The 23,194-nt window shown below is 46.8% G+C and overlaps 1 protein-coding gene across 2 annotated transcripts; it reads right to left on the minus strand.

Moving 5' to 3' along the window:
* Positions 1–2,352: 2,352 nt before the first annotated feature.
* On the minus strand, positions 2,353–18,424 carry pcdh10b (protocadherin 10b; the record flags this gene model as incomplete). 2 transcript variants are annotated; one of them, XM_079744261.1, is made up of 5 exons in its annotated part: positions 2,353–2,529; positions 6,431–6,594; positions 14,325–14,431; positions 14,650–14,708; positions 15,875–18,424. In XM_079744261.1, the coding sequence occupies 5 exons, from the start codon at positions 18,422–18,424 to the stop codon at positions 2,476–2,478; spliced, it is 2,934 nt and encodes a 977-aa protein (XP_079600387.1). In that variant the 3' UTR covers positions 2,353–2,475. The 2 variants fall into 2 exon arrangements, with proteins under 2 accessions (XP_079600387.1, XP_079600386.1); XM_079744260.1 differs by having other exon boundaries at positions 2,451–2,529; positions 6,166–6,594.
* Positions 18,425–23,194: the final 4,770 nt, after the last annotated feature.

Consider the following 23,194-nt stretch of genomic DNA (forward strand, 5'->3'; position numbering starts at 1 on the left):
ATTTATTTCTCCTACACTATATAGCGACAAATTATTGTAATTACAAATAGTTATTCTCTTGTTCGTATGTAATCTTTCATACTCTAGTCTCCAGTGATTTTCTCATTTTGATTCCTACGTGCGTTTACGCCCACGGACATGAGAAGGTTTGGTGGTGGAGAAGAGGGGGGGTGGTTTGAGATTAGCATACGTGGAGGTCACGCACAAGGGTTCCATTTGGCAGGAGAACGATAGGATTTCAGTCTGGTTCCTCCCTGGTTCTCTCTCCTCAACCTTGGATACGCTGCGCAAATCACTCTGCCCTCATTAGGCAGAGAGTGGTACGACATCACTTGCTCTGCATCGGTCATTCCGCTTTCATAAGTGTGTTGTTTGACACAGAAAAAGAAAGCATCAGCGGGTTTCCTACTTGTTTGTGACATTCATGGTCTGGGCAACCGCAGCGGCAAAAAGGTGGTAGGGCCGTTTTGTCGAGGATGGATAAACACATCAATTAATATTCTGAATGTAAGCAGAAGATTAAGAAAGATTAAGGATGATTTATGAACATGTCGTTGAACCCAACTGTATTATTGGGTTTATCACCATCTGCAAATACCATAATCTACCTTGGATTACGGACACAATTTCCACTGACTAAAGCCATCCCGACATACAATGTGGTCTTCTGAACCAAGCAGGTCTCATGGCTGGAAATAGTCAATGATCTTATCGTGATTTGTGGAGGCAGTATTACACAGCTCCGGTTGAAGGTCTGCTTTTTTTATGTCTACATCCTCATTTTGAGTCCTTAAAATGCAGCAATTACATTTTCATACGATTGAGGAAATGTAACAAGCTGCCTGTGCATAGATCTAATTATTATTTTTTTGATACGATGTATACCTTAATCTAAAATGGGCTCTGTGATGTACGAACACAGCTCTCTGTCAAACAAAACAAAAGCACGATGACAAATGTTTTAATAAAACCATCGTGCTATGAATGATGATTGTGCCCAATACGATGGAAATAGTCCTGGAATAAATCACATGAGACATTTCAATTACCATTTACAAGTTTAATGTTGGCATATTGTTGTGTTTGTGTAAGAGATTATGTGTGTATATCAGACTGCGTTCAATACAACACATTTCATGTTTGGCCGTCGTGTTTTCAGCTGGACCCTTATTTGTGGTTACAATGACACAGAATTACCATGGTTCTCAATCTAAATGATTAACTTCTCCTTACTTATAGACATAATTTCTCTTGTTATGTATATCCAAAAGTGAAAAAAGAAATAATGCCATTTTACATCCACAAAGGGGGTCTCCAGCAGATCCCATAGCCTGTGTTCCCTAAAGCACTTAAAGAGCCTGTGGCAAAAACACTCTTCTAGGGGAAAGTCCACCACACTGAGAAAGCTTCAGAACAAGTAAATATAGATAGCTTTAGATATAGAGTTTTAATATTCATTTTGAATCTCTTTAAAATAGTACAGTAAACACTTCTCACACGATAGAAACTACTTAATGCCTAGGGTTCAGGTCAAACACTTGACCAAGCCCACAATGTGGTGAAACAAATCATAAAAAAATAAGCAAAGAATTAACAAAAATAAATGAAATGAAATGAAACATATAAAAAAATAATCCAGCTCACACTCGTTTACAAAGTTTTTGAAAGTAGATTGGGATAGAGACACCTGACCGCACGAACAGAATAGAAAAGAGTTCATTTCTAAAAGTTGTGTTGCATTTAGAAATGCAGCAAGATCCTCTGTACAAGTTGGCATCTGTCAGTACAAACGCCTAAAGGGCTCGTGGGCGTTCTCTGGTCTGCAGTCCCACCCAACACTGTTTCTATCTTTTATTCTTTATGCCGTTTTTTTTCCCCTCCATGTTCTGAATGAATGTTCCTTGATTGGTCTTAAATACGTTTACAGTAGTGCTGTAAACAGGCACACAGACCGAAGACGCGGCGTGTTTCAAGGTCCTTCTGGTGCGTCCCCATCCAGTGTTTCTCTGTCCCCCGCCCCCCCTTCCCTTCACCCCTCCACCTCTTCACCGTGGTTAATGTCTCAGTCCTGCTGAGAGCCGATGGGTCCCCCGTGGGTACGCTGGCCTTCTGGTTGCCCGTTGGTCGTTCAACCGGTGCACGTCCCGGCCCACGCACCATCCCAAAACGGTGTGTGTGTCCAAAAGGCCTGGCAGTGTTCAATAGAATTCCACAAAAAAAGGGAATAATTAAGTTCCTAAGAGACTTGCGTCCCCCATCACATTCCCCATCTGGACGTTTCTGTTCCTTTTTTGTTTGAGTTTTTCAAATCGACGTTACTCTTCTTGCGTTCGCTTTCGTAAATTTCTGCTTAGTTTAGAATGGGTCGGGGCAGGGCGTTGTGTTCTCTAAGCAGAATGGAGTAGGGAACTGGATGATCGCTCAGTTCTTCATTTCTTTAGTCTCTGTCTGTTTCAGGATGATTGTTGTGCAAAGTCACGCGGTCTCCGATAAATCCACACGGAAAGAGCTAGCAAACCCTTTTCCCCGCTGAAACGGAGAGGAGAAAAACAACAGCGGGGTTAGAAGTCAACGTCTGAATAAACGACATCTTTTGACCTCACAGTCCCCTGCTAGTCAACAAGTGTTTTCAATGAGTGAATGCTGAGTAGCTGAGGAGTAAACAGTAAGTAACGTAATTGTCGATAGTTCGGCTAGTAAGTTACTCAAGCATATTAATTGAAAAAGGATCATGTAAAATATAGGCTAAATAAACACTAAGCCACAAATTGACCCCATTCACACTGTGTTAGACGGTTCTCACACACACCCCCTCCAACACAAACAACAAGGTTAGGAAGTCTCTATCATTCACTCAAGGATAATGAGAGGAGAGGAGAGGGGGAGGAAGGGGGGAGGGGGGTCGTGGGAATGATGTTGGAATCTTGCAAACATTACACGGCCAATTTATAAGGAAGCAGGACAACAGAAGGGGCGTGTCTGGGCAGCAACGGGCAAAAGGCTGACAGAGGAGAAACAAACGGCCTCACACAACAAACCCTCTCTCTGCATTCCCTGGATACAGTCCCCCCCCCCCCCCCCCCCTTGCAGAACCAGCTACAGGCTAACCCCCCCCCCCCCCCCTGCAGAATTAGCTACAGGCCAAACCAAACTGAAACACAATAAAATTCATCAGAACCGAACTGAACTAGTCTTAAACGAAGCAGAGTTAAACCGAAATAAGATCAACCACAATAAACTGGACAAGAGTTATCTGAACCAAACTAAACCCGCCAGAGTTCAACTGACCCTCCCCTCAAGCACACACACACAGACACACACACACACACACACACACACACACACACACACACACACCCACACACACACACACACACACTCTCTCCTAGTGCTAGGGGGCTTGTCCTGTATAGAGAGCTCTCTGTTGGGTCGGCCTGATCAGATTAAGGATCCTCAGACCCCTTTGTATTTCCAGACTATCCCTTGCTACACCCAACCGCGGCTAGCCACCACCCCCGGCCCACCCCCACTCTGCCCCCACTGCCCTGTCTCCAGTCTGCCCCCCAGGCCCCCTGGCTCTACTGGCTCATTAGCATATGGAGCATAGTAGTCTTCTTCTTGACACAGAGAAACACACACAGACGTTTGTTTGTCTTTGTCCGTGTGTTTACTTTTGTGTGTTTGTGTGCGTGTTTGTCCGTGCGTTTTTGTGTTTGTCTGTGTGTGCATGTTTGTTTCTGTGTGTGTGTGTGTGTTTGTCTGTGTGATTGTGTGTGTGCGTGAGGGTGTGTGTGTGTGTGTGTGTGTGTGTGTGTGTGTGTGTGTGTGTGTGTGTGTGTTTGTCTTTGTGTGTGTTTGTCTTTGTTGGTGAGTGTGTCTGTTTGCGTGTGTGTCTGTGTGTGTGTTGGTGTGTGGATGTCTATGTATGGTTGTGTTTGTGTGTGTATCTGTGTGTGTGTGTGTGTGTGTGTGCGGATGTGTGCGTGCATTTTAACTTATGGAGAAATGTCCTGGGGACAGCGTCGATATTATGTGTGAATGGTTTGATATCATATGAGGCAAAATGAGGAACAAACAAATAAATACAAAATGAAAACAAATACCATATTATGAATTATGAATAAGAAAAAGAAACACAACGCAGCATTCCCCTGTCTGTCCTCACAAGGCGGGGCTTTTAAATCACGCTAGAGAAGCCACATCGCTTGGCTTCATAAAGCTCCGTCAGACAAGAGGGGGGGCTCTTCAAGAACGGCTTGACACAATTATAATTAAGCATTATCGGCAAATTGCAGTGATTGAGGAAGTGGCGATTGAGGATCTCTTTGTGGCCCCGTGAATAGGAGTTTAGAAACAGTAATTCCTTGGGAAAAATGCCTTCCCGTGTTGCTCTTTTTCTTCTCTCAATTATCCAAAAGCTTTTAGCTGGGTTTCTGATCCTCTGCTCTAGCAACAATGACGACTGCTGAATGTAGAATAAGACGTTAAGCTAGCAGCTAGGGCGTTCCATTTTAAATAGATTTCTCTCCCTTCATTATGAACAGACATTTTTCTTTCTACTATAGGAATGAAGGAGAGAGAGAGAGAGAGGGAGAGAGGGAGAGAGGGAGAGAGGGAGAGTGGAGAGAGAGAGAGAGAGAGACAGAGAGAGAGAGAGAGAGAGAGAGGGAGACAATCGTACGGTAAAATAGACTCTTTTTTTTCAGAGGGCACACATGCAGACCTTCCATAATGCCAACATCTTCCCCTCACATCACAGCAGTCTTATGCTTTATAATGGCTTTGGCAGATTTAATTTGGAGAGGGCCCCGGGGCCAAAGCCTGGAGGATGGGTGGTAAGAGTGGTGCGTGAGTGCATGCGTGCGTGAGTGAGTGTGTGTGTGTGTGTGTGTGGGGGGGGGGGGGGAATTGAAATAGGGAGATTGCATGTAAGATAAGATGGCGGCAGGTAGTCAGAGATGACGGAGAAGCGTGAAGAAGAGGAAGAGAATGTTAAACAGCCTGACAGGAGGCCTCAGGCACAGGAGAGCTTCACGCACGCTGCTGGTCAGAGAGACCATTTGCCAGTTTCAATATACATTTAATATGCACACATGTATATATAACAGGGGTGTAAGGATGATAATACCTAAATAATCTAATTTCTGGAAACAGCAGTATTATGGTCTATCAATAGTCTAGCTGTTTTCAGCATTGGATATAACATTCTTCTGTTCGATTTTTGAATGCCTGTCAACTTATTATAGCGGAATATTGATGACTCATTGCAGTATTTATAGTTGCAATGTGAGATATGCAATAATGATCCAGTCAATGGCAGATTATTGCCAATGCACACCCTGATGTAAATGTGTATATATGTATATATCTATCCCTGATATATATCTATATAAATGTATACATTTATTCCTGATATTTATGTATATATATGCATATATTTATCCCTGACATATATATATATATATATATTTGCATACATGTATCCCTGATATAAATGTATATATTTATCCCTGATATATATGTTTATATTTTACCCATGATATATATGTATATACAGTATATGTATATATTTGTCCCTGATATGTATATGTATATATATGTACTGTATATATTTATCCCTGATATATGTGGATATATATATATATATATATATATATATATATATATATATATATATATATATATATATATATATATATATATATATATATATATATATATATATATATATATATATATTCATCACGGATATATATGTATATATGTGTATGGATTTATCCCTGATATATATGTTTATATTTTACCCATGATATATATGTATATACAGTATATGTATATATTTATATATATATATATTCATTGTGGATATATATGTATATATGTGTATGGATTTATCCCTGATATATATGTTTATATTTTACCCATGATATATATGTATATACAGTATATGTATGTATGTGTATGGACTTATCCCTGATATATATGTTTATATTTTACCCATGATATATATGTATATACAGTATATGTATGTATGTGTATGGACTTATCCCTGATATATGTGTGTGCACCTATAACAGATGTGGCCGGTGTCCCATTAGTGGAGGGGGCTCTCGGGGGAGGAGGTGGAGTTAATGGCTGGGGTTAGTGACCCGGGGGGATACTCACTCAAATAGGCGGGGTTATAAGGCGCGGTGGCGCTAGGCAGCAAGGCCTCCAACTCTTTCCTCTCTAGCGGGCCGTGGGCAGGGCGGAGGAGGTGGCTGAGGTGATGGTGGTTTGGAGGGTGGTGGTGAAGGTTGTTGTGGAGGTGATGATGGTGGTTTGGGTTGTGGTTGTGGGAGTGTTGCTGGTGGGGACTGAGGGGCGTCTCCTTGCCAAACGTGGAGAAGGACGTGTCGGCCGCCGGGAGCTCGGCGCTCTGGAAGCGTACCTCTGTGTCCGGGACCGAGTCCATGCCCGGGACGTGCAGGTTGCTGCGGTAGTCGGGCCCCTGGCGGCCCTCCGACGCCGTGGGCAGGAAGGCGGGCATCCAGCAGCGGTCCGAGTGGCCCAGGGCCTTGCACTCCTCCGTGCAGTTGGAGAACAGGTCTGCACCTGGAGGAGGTGGAGAGGGAGGGTGGAGGCGTCGGTGGAGAGGGAGGGTGGAGGTGGGGGTGGAGGTGGGGGTGGAGAGGGAGGGTGGAGGTGGGGGTGGAGAGGGAGGGTGGAGAGGGAGGGTGGAGGTGGGGGTGGAGAGGGAGGGTGGAGGCGTGGGTGGAGAGGGAGGGTGGAGAGGGAGGGTGGAGGTGGGGGTAGAGAGGGAGGGTGGAGGTGGGGGTGGAGAGGGAGGGTGGAGAGGGAGGGTGGAGGTGGGGGTGGAGAGGGAGGGTGGAGGTGGGGGTAGAGAGGGAGGGTGGAGGTGGGGGTGGAGAGGGAGGGTGGAGAGGGAGGGTGGAGGTGGGGGTGGAGAGGGAGGGTGGAGGTGGGGGTGGAGAGGGAGGGTGGAGAGGGAGGGTGGAGAGGGAGGGTGGAGGTGGGGGTGGAGAGGGAGGGTGGAGGTGGGGGTGGAGAGGGAGGGTGGAGAGGGAGGGTGGAGAGGGAGGGTGGAGGTGGGGGTGGAGAGGGAGGGTGGAGAGGGAGGGTGGAGAGGGAGGGTGGAGAGGGAGGGTGGAGGTGGGGGTGGAGAGGGAGGGTGGAGAGGGAGAGAGGAGCCGGGGAGGGGGGTGAGGGAGTAGGACGCGAAAAGGGAAGGAAGCGAAAAAATAATCAAGGATATGGCGGAAGAGGAGGAGGAGGAGGAGGAGGAGGAGGAGGAGGAGAATAAGTAGATGCGGGGGGAACAGAATCCATACAATGGCAGTAGGAGCAGAAGGATAGAAGGAGGTAGAAGAATGGAGAAGAGTGGTGATGGAAGGGGTGAGGAGATAATGAAGAGAGCCAAACGTAGGGAGAGGGATAAGCAGAGAGGTAGAGAGGTCCATTAGTTTTGATTGCAAGTATCTCAAATAGACACGAGGAGCATAATGGATGGCAATCACTAGAAGAACGTCTCCATTTGGTATTTTTAGTCAAACAAATGTCTGTCGTACACTGAAGTCGTAATAGGAACTGTTTTCTTGGGGAATTAGCGTTAGTTATATATAATTCATAAGGCTATTGTTCAAACATTAGCACATTTAAAAAAAAATAATAATCACTATATCGCCCTAACTTTAACCAAGATCTAAAAGGTGATAAATGGGCGTCGGAACACGTCTCCTGTCACGGGCTGTTCTACAATCGCTGTCAGCACAACGTGCTCTCTAATAGCATACAGGAGGCTCCCCTGTTCTCCTCGCCTTACACACACACACACCCCGCCCTGCTCGGATACACAACCAACCAAACACTCATACATAATGCATAGCATCCACACGCACACACACACACACACACACACACACACACACACACACACACACACACACACACACACACACACACGCTCACAGTTGCATAATGACACAAACACAAACGCAGATATCTTGCTGGCACACACAAAAAGATAAATATATACAGAAACAAGACGGATGCAAATCCTGCCCGATCTTTAGTGTGTTGTAAGGTTTGTCTTGATATTAAGATGTGGCTCCGTTTGAGAAAAGAGCTATTCATTTGCTGAGTCAAATGCAATGTAAAAAAATAATACAGGGTTCAGGTAAGTCTTTCTGTGTGTGCGTGTGTCTGCATGTGCGTATGCGTGCGAGTGTGTGCGTGTGCGTGTATGTGCACATCAGTGTCTCTGGAGGAGATGGGAGGCATTTGGTAGTGGTTCATGTTTACATTTTAAGAAGCTAAAATGAAAGTCTTTCTGTGTCCATATAAGTAATTTAGCATAGTGTGATGGAACCTGCCAGATAGCTGACTAGTGTGTGTGTGTGTGTGTGTGTGTGTGTGTGTGTGTGTGTGTGTGTGTGTGTGTTTGTGTGTGTGTGTGTGTGTGTGTGTGGGGGGGGGGGGGGGGGGGGGGGGGGTAATGTGTGTGAGGGTTTTTGTTTGTGTGTGTGTGTGTGTGTGTGTGTGTGTGCGTGTGTGTGTGTGTGTGTGTGTGTGTATGTGTGTGTGTGTGTGCGTGTGTGTGTGTGTGTGTGTGTGGGGCAGAGGGGGGCAAAGAGCCCCACCTTATAAACCAATAGCAACAGACTGGAGCTGTGCTATTACCTGCGCCTTGGGTATTAGATTAAGGAGAGCTACTATCAGATTACCAGTGTTCCTGCCTGTTCCAAAGCCCTCCATTCAAACCCAAAAGAGACTGTTATTGTCTCCCTGAATGACTGCAGGTCCTGTCTCATACCCGTTTTCTGAGCACTTCCACGTGAGCTCATTATGATGTTTGAATGGGTCCCTTTGAAAGCATGCCGCAGAAGAAAAAAAAAGATCACAATTTTGTGAAAAACACTGAAGGTGTTAACAACGGGTGTTAAGACATAATTCAGGACGGATATTCAGAGCTGCTCTACGCTTTCAGCCATTCAGTGTCTTCCCTTGAGCCATATGGTCCATCAATTGAATGTTGTCTGTTCGATGCCCCTTGTGTGTTTGGACTCTTTCATGATTGTTTGTGTTTGTTGTGAATGTGGGTCTGGTTTGTTGTTATTTGGATTTAAAATGGGAACTGTTACGCTACCAGGGCTATCTCTCGCTAATCCCTTACCATACAGACTGATTAGGCTAGCTAAGACCTCGGATGTCAAATATAAGTGTGTGTGTTTGTGTGTGTGTGTGTGTGTGTGTGTGTGTGTGCGTGTGTGTGTGTGTGTGTGTGCGTGTGTGTGTGTGTGTTTGTGTGTGTGCTTGTGTGTGTGTGTGAGTCTTGTCTGTGGCGGTCAGCAAAAGGGGAATTTGCTTTGTTACCAAGCGGATTAATTTGGTTTGCCGTCACAACCTGGAAAAGTGCCCAGTGCTCCTAACAAGAGGGTCTGTTATTAAATATTAAACAACAAACCATAAATAAACTCTCACATTATCTTTTAATATGGCCTTCTACATGAAGGAAGGAAGCCATTAGCCCTAGCACTGCTACATTAAACCAAGCAAAACAAGCTGTCGTCACAAGGATAAACCAGAGCTATAGCTTCATCCTAGAGAGGAAATCACGTGAAATGATTCTCCTCATGGCTACGAGTAGCCTTGTTTCAGCTCAGCAGCAGAGAATCCTGTTTAGCTGAAATCACAAAATGGAGGCTCCGTTTAATTCTCAAAATGGGAACAAGGACGGTGGCATTTAGGCTGAGATAAGGCAGACCGGTCTGTGTACATTCCCACACCGTGCCAACTAGTGCTCAGATACTCCCACATGTTCCCCCTCCATCCATCATTCTCTCAACACACAGGCAGACCGCAGCAAACCCACTATGAGTGTGAGCAAAAAGAATAATCAAATTCGGATATGACTTGACATTTCTTATTTGGAATAGTGAAATTAAACGCTCTTAATTATGAATAAAATAATAACTTGGGGTCAACAAAAGAACCACATTTTTACTCTAAAACGTTTTGTGAAAGCAAGGAATTGCAGACCAGCGGATGACTCCTTTGCACCTCGGAAAGCTAGCTCTGTGAAGATCTACGGCAGGCATATATTACAAGACCTTTATCTGACCAGGGCAGTAGATCTGGCCCGCGTTTTCAATACTTCACGGACAGAACTGTACGTCTCTCACTTAACACAGAAAGGACAAACAGCCCAAAGAGGGAGACAGATATATAGCAGTGAAGAGAGAGAGACAGTCAGTCAGACGGACGGAGAGAAAGGGAGAAAGATAACACTGTACAAATGTAATGAACCCCCCGCCCCCACACACACACACACACACGCACACACGCGCACACACACACACACACACCACGGCTACACTCCCAATCCCCCGGTCTTTGTAAAAGGCTCATCTCATCTTAAAATTCTGCATGGCAACCAAGCGAGAAAAGGCAAAGTCCCCATAATAACCTTCATTTGGTAATTGGTATGCAGAGGTCTGAAAAAAGAAATGAATTACCGATCAGCGAGCTGTTACCACGCCGATAATGTGAAGCGCAGGCATGAGGGAAGGGATTTAGTCCGGACCTGGAGTTATGTAAAATAACCAGGAGGATAGTGGATAACTGGCCTCAGAAGCTCTGCATGGAGAGAGCATGAGTACGGTACCATTTAACAACACGTTGGCTGCTATCAGCTTGGTAAAACAAAAGCTGCAATGCAGGGTTGGAGATAATTAACAGTTTTTTCTATCTATTCTATTTTGGGTTTGTATGCTAAAAGCTGCCTTCAGACCTGTGTGCAGCTGGAACATGGCTACAGATCAGGAGACTTGTTTTTAGGTCTAAACCCTTTTTTATTTTGAATACTTCCTGTTTCCGGTTTCCTTTGCACATTTGAATGATAAATGAAGAAACATATGCATAACGATGTGCAAATGTTTCTCTGCAAAATGATGGCATTATCAAGAGAAAATGGCTGTACCTTGAATTTACTTCCACTGGAAATGTAAACATGAAATATTTTGTCCCATTGCATGGAAAGATGTTAAAATATGGAAATTGATACCTGCACATATTTGATGACGTTGTGACTGGAGTTTTTTTTTTTTTTTTAACGATTTATACTTAAATAGTGCGCACAGTAGCACTTATTGATTAATACAAAAACAAATTCTGGCTTTTGTATAGCTATGTGTCTTGCATTAATTTGTATGCAATTAACATTCAACTAGCAAATTAGCAGAATCCAAAACTGTCACTCAGTGAGTTATGTTCCCCATAATGGACTTGACGGTAATCTTAAATCAGCATTCTTGCTGCCAGACCCTTGAAAGAGGTGACCTCATCAGGAACTTTCAATAGGGCTAGATCTGGGTTTCAAGCAGGATCACCTATTCTACATACGGTTCGCCGATAAAGATATGAATGTGAAAATAAAAAATATTATAAAATGTCCATAAATAAGGATCAAGGGTTAATTGTCTGTTAAAATATCCCCCTGTTTCTTCTGCGTGTTCATTATCACAACACTGTAAGCACAACCGTGATATAAATAAGCTGTAGCTTGTTCATTTTTGGTTTGGTTGTTAGAAAAGTATAAACCGTCCATACAAACCCATCCTTAACTAAGCCCTTATACCAGCATTGCTTATAGGCTTGTATATAAACAAAACTAGACTAACCAGAATATGATGGAGGTGCATGCTGATTAAAAGCAAAGAGGTTTTGTGAAACCTATTTGTTAACTTTACACAATTACATTTGGTGTATACCCTAGACTATGAAATTCAATTAACACACAGAGAATAATAAGCCTGTATATTTTTCAAAGTGTTGAAGCGCCACACGCTAAGCCAGGCTATCAATTATCCTAATCAAACAAAGACTTAATGCACAACAAATAATCTGTTTAAAGACGCTAAGCTCCCCTGGTGATTCTGCCACAAAGCTAACTGTATCCCATTCGCCACACCAAGGGTATTCAAAGTCAGAGGCAATAAAGTGCTGCTGCTTCGGCACCGCTAACTCTGTTAGCCTGTCGGCCGCACAGAGCTGACCCTTCATGGTCCTGAATAACCAACCACATGTGGCGTGACACAACATTTTTACTCAATGTTGCTGCGTTCCCATGATGTACGTGGTAATTCATTATTACGCAGAAAGCAGTTCAACTCCATGCAGCTCTCTCCGAAAGTAGTGATCCACGTGTTTGACACTAAAGTGATGCGAATGCAGAGGAGTGTCATTTTGAGTTTTTTCAAAGCTCCGGGTGGATATTGTTACGTCTAAGCCCACGCAGGTCGCGGCTCGCCAGGCTGGATAAATTGAATACATTTCATCACATTTTTTGAATGGCGTTATTAGCATTGCATTCATGGCTCAACTGAACTTGGTCTTTGGACGCTATTTGTTAATAATTCCCACAGGAAATAATTTAAGACGAAAAGTCAAAGTGTATAGATCACGAGATCACGGGTCAATTTCAAATAGTATTGCCCTAATGCCTTCGATTTCCCTCCCACATCATCTATTAAAATGAATCACAACGTGATATCTTCTATCCACATCACACAGCCTTCCTCTGGCACACAGGGAGCAATGAATGAATGCAGTGATAAAATATGCATCCCAAACTTAGGGAGGAGAGTGGGCCGCTGGGGGGGGCATTGTATCTACTGGGGTGTCTGCTGGTCAAGGGGACATTTAAATCAGGGACCTGAATGAGATACTATGGGAGGAATGCAGACAGAGACGGGGGGGCTGAAGAGGAGTGAGGGGATAAAGGAAGAGCTATATATGTAGAAAAAAAACCCACAAAAAGAGAAACAAAGGGGGGATGGGTTCCCTGATCAGAGCGTATCTAAGTGAACACATGAATGAATGAAGAGGTGAATGAATGAGCTGCTTTGTTTAGTTGTGTGTGGTTTCAAAACAAGCGCACTGCCAAGGGGAAAGGCCTCCTCTCATTACCAGGCCCGTCACGTTTCGCTGGGAGGTCCGGGCGTGAAGCTGACCGCCGCTCGGGAGCGCCTGCCTCATTAAGACCGCCGCCGCCGCCGCCGCCGTGTTTACAAACAACACCGGGGGCTTTCATTTCAGACGGCGCCGCTAAAACTGTCCTGCCGCTCGACAGCGGGGCCGACGTCGGCAGCAGGAAGGGGACTAGGAGCTGGTCGTCAGCCCCCGACCAGGGGGGAACAAGGCACGCGACACGAGGATAACTCAAATAAACACGGTAATCATTTGGCCCACGGAAAACCGTGAGGGGTGGCTGAAAACACTGAGGGCGGCCGCGGCTCATCAGGACTTTCTTCTTCTTGGGCGGACAGAATGTGAAGCTCTAAACACAGCAGCGCTGTTGCTATTTCAGCACAAACACACAGAAACACACACACACACACACAAACACACACACACAAACACCCCCGCACACACACACACACACACACACAGGGAGCCTGCTCCACAAGCCTAGTCCAAACCGGCTCCAAGCACCACATCACTAAGTAAAAAGCCTCTTTAGGTCCGGGGGAACAATCGATCGGCGCGTTGAATAGACAGCTCCCACAGCAGGGGGGCCACACTTGACCCCGCAACAAAGAGACTTTATATCACACACACACATACACCAAACACACACATACGCCAAACACACACATACACCACACATACATAGACCAAACACGCACATACGCCAAACACACACATACATACACCAAACACACACATACGCCAAACACACACATACACCAAACACACACATACACCACACAAACATACGCCAAACAAACACATACACCAAACACACACACACACACACACACACACACACACACACACACACACACACACACATTCACCAAACAAAAACATACACTAAACACACATATACACACTCTCTCTCACACACACACACACACACACACACACACACACACACACACACACACACACACACACACACACACACACACACACACATACCACACCCCAACTCCCACACACACACAGCACACACAAATGAAAACTAAAGGTCCTGTCTTGTTCATTCACCATCTTGTTCTTTGTACCAAGCCAACCAATTACATTTTTAATTTGTCCTACCTCTCGGTTTGCTAACGAGTGAATCCAGATGGTTGACTCAAAATGACTGGACAGAATGTTTTCACTTCTTAAAACTAGAGCCCCCCCTCCTCTCCTTTCTCTCTCGTTCCTCCCCTCTCCCTGCAACACACACACACACACACACACACACGCACACACACACACACACACTGCAGCAGAGACCGCCGCTATCTCCCAGACCCCCAGCACACACGAGGACCTACCGGAGGAGTGGCCACGGTTGGTGGCGTCGTGGTCGCTGTCTCCCTGCTCGCTGTCCCCATGGCCGCTGTCTTTGGAGCTCACCAGGTCGGCCTCCTGGAAGGCAGAGCTGGAGGCGGGACAAAGGGAATAGGAGATCAAAGAGCGTTTCCACACGTTTCCCAAAATGATAAATGGTTTTATTTCGTTCAATTTCTTTTGTCCGGTCCAGTGCTTATCTAATAAAGGACTTTGTTTGGATCGATGCTGTGCGACGCCCCCTTCCAGAACGGAGACTCTGGTTCTGTTCAGACTGAGCCTCAAGCCCTCTGGTTCTGTCGTGGTTACCTGTTGACGCGCCTCGGCCGATCCACCAGGTAACTGAGTTCGGCTCGCTGGTGTTTGGTCTGGAAGCACAAAAGACGGGGGGGGGGGGGCAGTTCAATCAGCGCTCGCCCACATCTTTACATAAAACCATTAGCGTAGAGCGCATCCGTCTCAACAAAATAACCCACTGCCGAATCGGGGAATGGCATGGTGTCATTCCCTGGCCCGGCAGTGACTTTCTCTTCAGAGACGTGTCTGTGCTGTAGCCTCTTCCACCCGACAGTACACACCACAGACAGTCAAGCAGGTTATGAGATGACGGTATGATTCTGACTTGAAGTAGTTAAGGAAGGGCCCTTTGGCGTTTAGTTATTCCTCCTTTCGGGGGGGGGGGGGCAAGGTGGGTCTGCACCCCCACAGGGAAGCGTAGCTCACAGATTTGTTGCCAAGGAATAAAATGAAGTGATGCACCTATTCGGGCTGGCACAGCAATAGATGCATCTTTGTTCCAGTGCAACTCAGCAACATCGTGACCAGTATGCCTAATGTGACTGTTGTTCTCCCAAAGGGAATTGCATGTGTGCACACTAACACACACTCTGAAACACACGCGCACGCACACACACACCTGCTATCTAGCTCAATCACCGATACACCGGGTCAAAAAATGCCCATCATCAGTAATAAGCACCCCTCAAGGCGACATATTTTAGCATTATTTATTTATGTTTGTTCTAATTCGTCCTGTTACATAAGGGTGGGGTTAAAAGCATTCGGCGCTAAACACAAGCATAAACAGAGCTTAAAAACGCCATGATTGCTATTCTAGAGGCAGAGGCAGAGATGTCAGCCACTGCTACCCGGGCGTCCTGTTTGCTTTAGGGCCGTTCCGGGACGCCGTGCAGAAGGGAAGCTGTGGCTTTATATCCACCATACACACGACTGGGCCTATCTTCTACAGGCAGCTGTTCTAACTATCGACCTCTGAACACTAAGGCATCCGTGGTTCTGGTGCTGATGAAGAACGTGAGCTATGTAGGAACACACGAGATGGATCCGACAGTCGGGTGGCAACACGTAAGGATGCATCGACTACTGCATCAACGGGTGTCTCTGTCCAACAGAACAGAGCCCCGATGGACGCTTCATGCAGGAGGGGAGCCTGATGGGTTAACATGGTCATTCTCAGACAACACAGTGTACAACAAGGGAGCATTAAGGGGAGCACGTCGCGAGGAGCTCTTACCTCGTGGGATAAAATGCTGCCGTTTGATATGATGTCGGGCTGCTGGTCTGCGTACCCTGTGACTACGGCCCCGCATGGGTTGTGATCCGTGTCTGTGCTCCTAGTCGGACTACACGGCTTTAGGAACATGAGGTCAGTTTTGGCGGACTCTGGAGTCAGACATACCTGGTAGCAATAGTTCTGGTTTTGGTGGTGGGAGCCAAAGCTCCCAGACTCCTCCACGGGGACCTGGGCCGTGATAGGCCCGCCAGTGTTCACCGTGCTCTGCACCAGCATGATATCAGACTTGCTCAGCTTCTTCTTACGCGCGCGGGCCTGCCTGGAGCAGCAGGAGCTGCCGCCGCCGCCGCCGCCGCCGCTCAGGCAGCAGTCGCTGGCCAGGCAGCTGTATATGTTGAGCTTCTTGTCCTTCTGGCAGCGCACGGCCAGCACGATCATGGCCAGCAGGAAGATGAAGGACACCGAGCCCAGAGCGATGATGAGGATGAGCGTGAGGTCCAGGGTGCCCTCCTTGGCCTTGGACGTCCCGCCCCCGCCTGGCCCGCGGTCGCCGCCGGTCCCGTGGCCGTCGGCCACGCTGTCCACCAGCACCACCAGCACGCTGGCGCTGGACGACAGCGGCGGCTGGCCGTGGTCCCGCACCTCGATCAGCAGGTCGTACTGCTGGTGGGGGTCCCGCTTCGCCGAGACCCTCCGCGCCGTCCGCAGCTCCCCCGTCCGCCAGTCCATGCGGAACACGCCATTCTCGTTGCCCCGCTGGATGCTGTAGGACAGGCGGGCGTTCTCGCCGTCGTCCCCGTCCATGGCCACCACCCGGGTCACCAGGTAGCCCGGCTCGGCCGAGCGCGGGAGGGGCTCCTTGGCCGTGCCGTTCTTGCCCAGGGGCGCCAGCACCAGGGGGATGTTGTCGTTCTGGTCCACGATGATAACTTTGACGGTGGCGTTGGTGGAGAGCTTGGGCCCCCCGCTGTCTTTGGCCTGCACCATGAACGTGAAGTCCTTCAGCTGCTCGTAGTCGAAGGAGCGCAGCGCGTACAGGTAGCCCGTCTCCTCGTTGATGGACACGTAGGTTTTGACGGACATGCCCTGAATGTCACACTCCAGTATGGAGTAATTGATGAGAGCGTTTTGGCCGATGTCCGGGTCCAGAGCGGTCACAGCATGGATATATGCCCCAGGAACGTTGTTTTCCGTCACGTAAACGTCATATATTGGCTGTGTGAATGTCGGTGCGTTGTCATTTTCATCCGACACTTGTACTTTAATTGACTTACTGGTGGCGAGGGAAGGGTTTCCTTTATCCCGCGCAACCACTGTCACCGAGTAGGAGTCCGTCTGCTCTCGGTCCAGGGGTCCGTCGGTCAGGATGGTGAAATAGTTACGAAAGGAGGTTTTTAGTTTGAACGGCACGTCGCCTAGTATCTCCACGAGAATCTGTCCGTTCTCCTCGGCGTCTTTGTCCGCCACGCTCAACAGTGCTATGACGGTACCGGTGGACGCGTTCTCACTCACGGACTCGGTCACGGTGCTGAAGGAGATCTCCGGTGCGTTGTCGTTGACGTCCACCACTTTCACCAGAACTTTACAGTGCGCGGGCACGGCGTTCGGCCCCAGGTCTTTAGCCTGGACGAAGATCTGGAACAGGCTGCTCTCCTCGAAGTCCACCTCGCCGCGCACCTCTATGCGGCCGGTGCGCGCATCGATGCTGAACAGGTCCTTGACGCGGTTGGAGATGTGATTGCTGAACGAATACACAACCTCGCCGTTCTGACCTTCGTCTGAATCGGTGGCATTCAGTTGAATTACCAGCGTCCCCACCGGAGCGTTCTCCGGTAGAGTCACCGTGTACACCGGCTGGTCGAACACTGGCACGTTGTCGTTAGAATCCAACACTTTGACCACCAGCAGCGCAGTTCCGGTCCGCGGGGGCTGACCTCCGTCCACGGCGGTCAGCACGTACCTGTGGGCCGCCTGCGTCTCCCTGTCCAGAGGCTTCTCCAAAACCAGCTCTGCGAATTTATTGCCGTCTGTCTGCGTCTGCACGTCCAGGTAGAAGTAGTTGTTGGTGGTGATGTCGTAGGTGCGTAGTGCGTTGGATCCCACGTCCGGGTCGAAGGCGCTCTCCAGGGGGAAGCGGGTGCCCGGCGTAGCGCTCTCGGAGATCTCCACCGTGATGTCGGTCTCCGGGAAGCTCGGCGGGTTGTCGTTGATGTCCACCACCTCAATCTCCACGCGGAACAGCTCCAGGGGGTTTTCAAGGAACACCTCCATGTTGAGCTGACAGCTCGCGCTCTGCCTGCAGATGTGCTCGCGGTCAATCTTCTCGTTCACAAAGAGGACTCCGTTCTCCAGGTTGACCTCCAGGTACGGCGTCCGCGAGTTGGGCACTACCTGGAAGCGGCGGGACGCGAGCTTGGTGAGGTCCAGCCCGAGGTCCTCCGCGATGTTGCCCACCAGGGTCCCGTGGTCTGCCTCCTCGGGCACCGAGTAGCGGATCTGAGAGCGCGCTCCGTGCGCTATGCAGAGCACCGAGAGCAGCAGCGCGATCATCTCCACACCGAACCAACAACTACGAAAACAAGCGCACTGGGCAAACAGACAACAGGTTATTCTATCCTCTTTGATTCAATTAAACGTCATTTCCCCGTCACCTTTTTATTGGAAACAAAAGTCCAACCCAAACCATCTGAAGTCTTTATAAGGCCGAAGTAGTTAAATGTGTCCGTGTGGATAGTCCCGTATAGAAGGTGACATGGTGATGTGGTTATGTCCAGGTTTGTGCCAAAGCTTGTTCTTCTCAACAAGGTCCGCTGATCTCAGACGCGTCTCCAACACATTCCGATGAAGCGCTCTCCGACGGAGTTCCAGTGAAGAGGACGAGTTTCAAAAAAAGAAGAAAAAGAAGAAGCGTAATCCAAACAATTGCTTGAATAACTGCATGTCGTCTTCTTAAAATGTCCCCTTGACACGGACTGGATGATCTGCGCTTTCTGGGTAACGTGGTCCGTGTCTTGCTTGGAGCCGGGCTGGAGCGCAGCGTGTCCTGGCAACTCCACACTGAATGCTGCTCACTCACAAGGATTTGCTTTTTGCGCAACGCGCCTCCCCTAGCAGTCGCTGAGGTCGTCCATCAAACCCAAAGCCGTTCACCGATTGGTTGGCGACGAAGCCTGTCAACATTGGCCAAACCCATATATCGCCCCCCCCCCCCCCCCCCCCACACACACACACACACTCTCTCTCTCTCTCTCTCTCTCTCTCTCTCTCTCTCTCTCTCTCTCTCTCTCTCTCTCTCTCTCTCTCTCTCCCCCCTACTGTCTCTTGATCCGTAGAATACTTGATCCAAAAGAGATGGAGAACTCGGTTGTAGTGAGAAGTGTGGGAAGTTCCTTTAATCCTGTGTCACACATCATGGGTTCACTTGATTGTTATGCACTCTTCCAAAGATCGGCCTTACATTTGGATTGTTATTTATTAATGTCATTATGTTATGATATATGACTTATAATCATCATAAATAATCATATTATAGGCCGACACGTAGAGCCAACTCATCACAGCTCTTTCGATTTGAGAGTTTACCATCACCTACATGAATGCGCATGTAGGGTTTTTTATGAAACGAAACATTCTCAATCGGTGTATTTATAAGGTTTTGCTTAAATGCCTTCCTCTGATAGCCTGTTGGTGATTTAACACGACGGTCCCTCTCTCCAGTCAAACACCCAGCAGACACAAAAAATGTGACGATGAGGGACACGTCAGGGGAGAGAGGGGGGGTTAAGCCATACGTGGTGAGGGAGAAAAACTGAGAGACGGAGCGAGAGAGAGAGAGAGAGAGAGAGAGAGACAGAGAGAGAGAGAGAGAGAGAGAGGAGAGAGAGAGAGAGAGAGAGACAGATAGAGAGAGAGAGAGAGAGAGAGAGAGAGAGAGAGAGAGAGAGAGAGAGAGAGAGTGAGAGAGACGTGAAGGGAGGGGAAGAGGGAGAGACATGGAGAGCGGGAGAGAGGCTTCGCTGCTACCCCCTGAATCACCTTTACGCAGACCGTATGTGCCCCCTAGCGACAGGGAAGTGAACTTAATCATGGTTCATCTCAGCACAATTAGAATATCGAGGGAAGCCTATTAGGAGAAGAAACCCGCCAACATTCCTATTAATAGTCATTTAGCTCAACAAGGATGTAATTAACGCAGAATCGGCTATTTCTGTCCAGCAAACCGTTTCCCTCCGCGGAGCAATCGGGTCATTAAAGCTGATGTACGCGTATCGGCAAGGTGCCAACATTCACTTTAGGTAGATTACAAATAGCTTTTATTTATCAAAACGGCCATAAAGAACGAGGCTCCCCAGAGCATTCTGCAAGCCTGGTGATTTAGTCTGGCCCCCATAGCGCAGGTCTCCTCAAATACATGACATTGGGGTGAGCATAAGCTTTAATTCCTAAACAGATGATTAGACCTGGTCTAAACGCATTTTAAGCGGTTTCCCCAGTTTAATATATCGTTGAACACAGTTGAATATACCGTTTAATAGACCAACAATGAACCAAATGAAGAGGAATAATAAGACATTTGTGATGCGGCATCTTAGGACGAAAAGACACGGAGCGCTCCAGGTCACTGTAGGCATGGCATTTAGACCCATGGGTGATAGGCTGGGCCTATAGAATTAATCAGTTAGGGACAATTGAGTTTAATATAAGGCGGACAGTTTTAAACCTGTGGAAAAACCAGGGACAAAATGCAGGGAAGCCAAATAAATGCACGAGGTTGCCTGCCGTTGATACTCATTTATTTTTAGTAGGTCGCCTTATTTACTCAATCAATGAAAGTAAGGAGTAATCACCTGGAGAGCTCCATGGGTTCATGTTGGATGCGCGCTGCACTGTGGTGGCGCACATGTTCAGAAATATCAGTTGACCATCATCATTCATTTACGGCCAGCCAAACTGATTTTAACTCATCACATCCGTGACGGGACTGTGGATGCACTCTACTCTCCATGTGGAGTCTGGGGGAGAGGGAGAGGAGATGAGTGGAGATGAGACGAGAGAAGGAGAGAGAGAGGAGAGGAGTAGAGATGAGAGGAGAGGCCATACGTGACTGAACCAAGACATCAAGTGCTCCACCTAGCGGGACCCAGACACACTACGTCGTTCCTTCTTAAGCCCAGTTTACTTTACTTTCTACCCTTCCGCTATCTTTCAAAGCGTCTTGACTTCTTTGTGTCTGCTTCCTCCAGAGCCTTCAGTGGGTCTATAGGCTAGTGCGTGGGCATCGGTGAGGGAAGGCATATGATACATATATTATTTATCTGTACAGTGTATACAGTGCACATAACACTTCATTGAGCAATTCAGCAGTTGCTATGTTTATCTCCTCATTATTTTCATTTACCAAGGTAAAATATCATTTAATGAGAGACACATCAAGCCAATATCTATGAGTTAAAAAAATGGCAGCCAAAGCAACCACTGGTGGTTTTCTGATTTGATCCTGCGGTTACAGAACTCTCCAGCTTTCCCTCCCGATGGACTGTACACCAACATTAAAGCCAGAGGTTGGGGTTTTATTTGACTAATCTTTGTTGTTTTTTTGCTCTTAATGCAGGTTTAAAGTTCCCTTCCCAATTCTGAAAACTGGTTATTTTAGCACAGGCAAGGCCGTTTCAACCAGTCAATCATGTTGGAAAACAGATCTCTCTCAGAGAGACATGGGGATTTTGTTTTTCCTAGGTCCAACTTTTACTCTCCGTTGCAACAATTTATACAATATCCCCAGAAGAAATCTAAAATGCATCTGTTTATGTACCTTAAATGGCCTCAGTGATAAAATCCTTTTGAATAAAACAATGTTTATTGCAGTATACATCAAGAAATGAACTGCAGAGAGACAAAGTTCTGTAGTACAAAGTATGGGATGTTGTAGGGGTGATTGTTTGGGCATGTTTTATATTATATTATAAATATTATACATATGAAGATTTACTACAGTTTTAAAAGCATGCAGTAGCGCCGCCACCAACCAGCACTAATTGCTGCAAGATAAATAGAAACAGGGTCAATTTGACCTGAATAAAACCAGTTTTTAGTTTTGACACAGGTTCTGTTTGTCTGTATTAAGGCTTGGCTGTAGGGGCTCATTGCCCTGGCCAGCTGCTGAATACAAAATGTGTCTCTATCAAATAGAACATCTCAGCGAGGTGACTGAGAGCACAGTCCATGCCAATATTAGCAAATGTTGCTCTCCCACCGCCCCACTTCCTTGTTAATTCCGCTTCCTTTCTACCTCCCTCTCTCTCCCCCTTTCTCTTTAACTCTCTCTCTCTCTCTCTCTCTCTCTCTCCTCTCTCTCTCTCTCTCTCTCTCTCTGTTTAAAACCTTGATCTCTCTGTTTCCTCAGTGTCTGTGGGGCCTGGTGTTTGAGTGTCCCAGTCTGAGCCTCTACCAACAGGACACACTGAGCTTGGCTGATTTGAGACAACGCAACAGAGACAGTGCCATGGTGGTCATGTGACTCTGCACGCACTCTAGCTTTCAATACAGGTAGCATGGAAATGTAACAAATAGCCTGAACAGTATTATTCTGAACATTAGCACCATTCTTTAATTATATAAAGCTTTTATTTTGATGTGATGACCCATGAAATGAAATGAAATGGGATTAGACATCAGGGTTGAATATGTTTTATTGAGGAAAAACTATTAGCATTGTAGTTGTGTGTCTGTGCCAAACAACAGAAGTGTGTGTGTAACACCTAAATAAATCACATGGCATACATAATCTCCATCACTCCCAATTTCATATGATAATGAAATCTTACTTCATTCTATCATTCACACTGTGACAAAGCCAGTTAAATTAATAGTTTGGCCACCCATTTAATTATGCAGTGGGCTGCCATCTTAGCTGTGCAGTGATGTGTGCTTCTGGAACAAGGGCAATCAAACGGCCCCTATAGTAGCAGGTTCCAAACAGACACTTTTAAATTGATACTGACTGAATCAATGGGGAGCATATAAGTGACGGAGTCCATACTGAATCCACTATTCTTAAAACCAGAAGCTTCACAATGAAATATCTGGACATGGTATGCATGCAGAACAAGAAAAGTATAAACATTTGCCATTTAAAACAGTAAGTGGACAATCAAAAACGATTGGGCAATATAAAGTATTTATTTTTTACAGTAGCATGTGAATTGAATGAATTGCTGAAGATGGATTCATAATAAACACTAGTGTTGACTATCTAATAATTAGCTACTGTGTGAGTAGTAGGGCCTGAACAGCTATGTGTGAAGGTAAACACACAATGTT

This window comes from Pollachius pollachius (genome assembly GCF_949987615.1).
Source record: "Pollachius pollachius genome assembly, chromosome: 10".
Classification (NCBI taxonomy): Eukaryota; Metazoa; Chordata; class Actinopteri; order Gadiformes; family Gadidae; genus Pollachius; species Pollachius pollachius.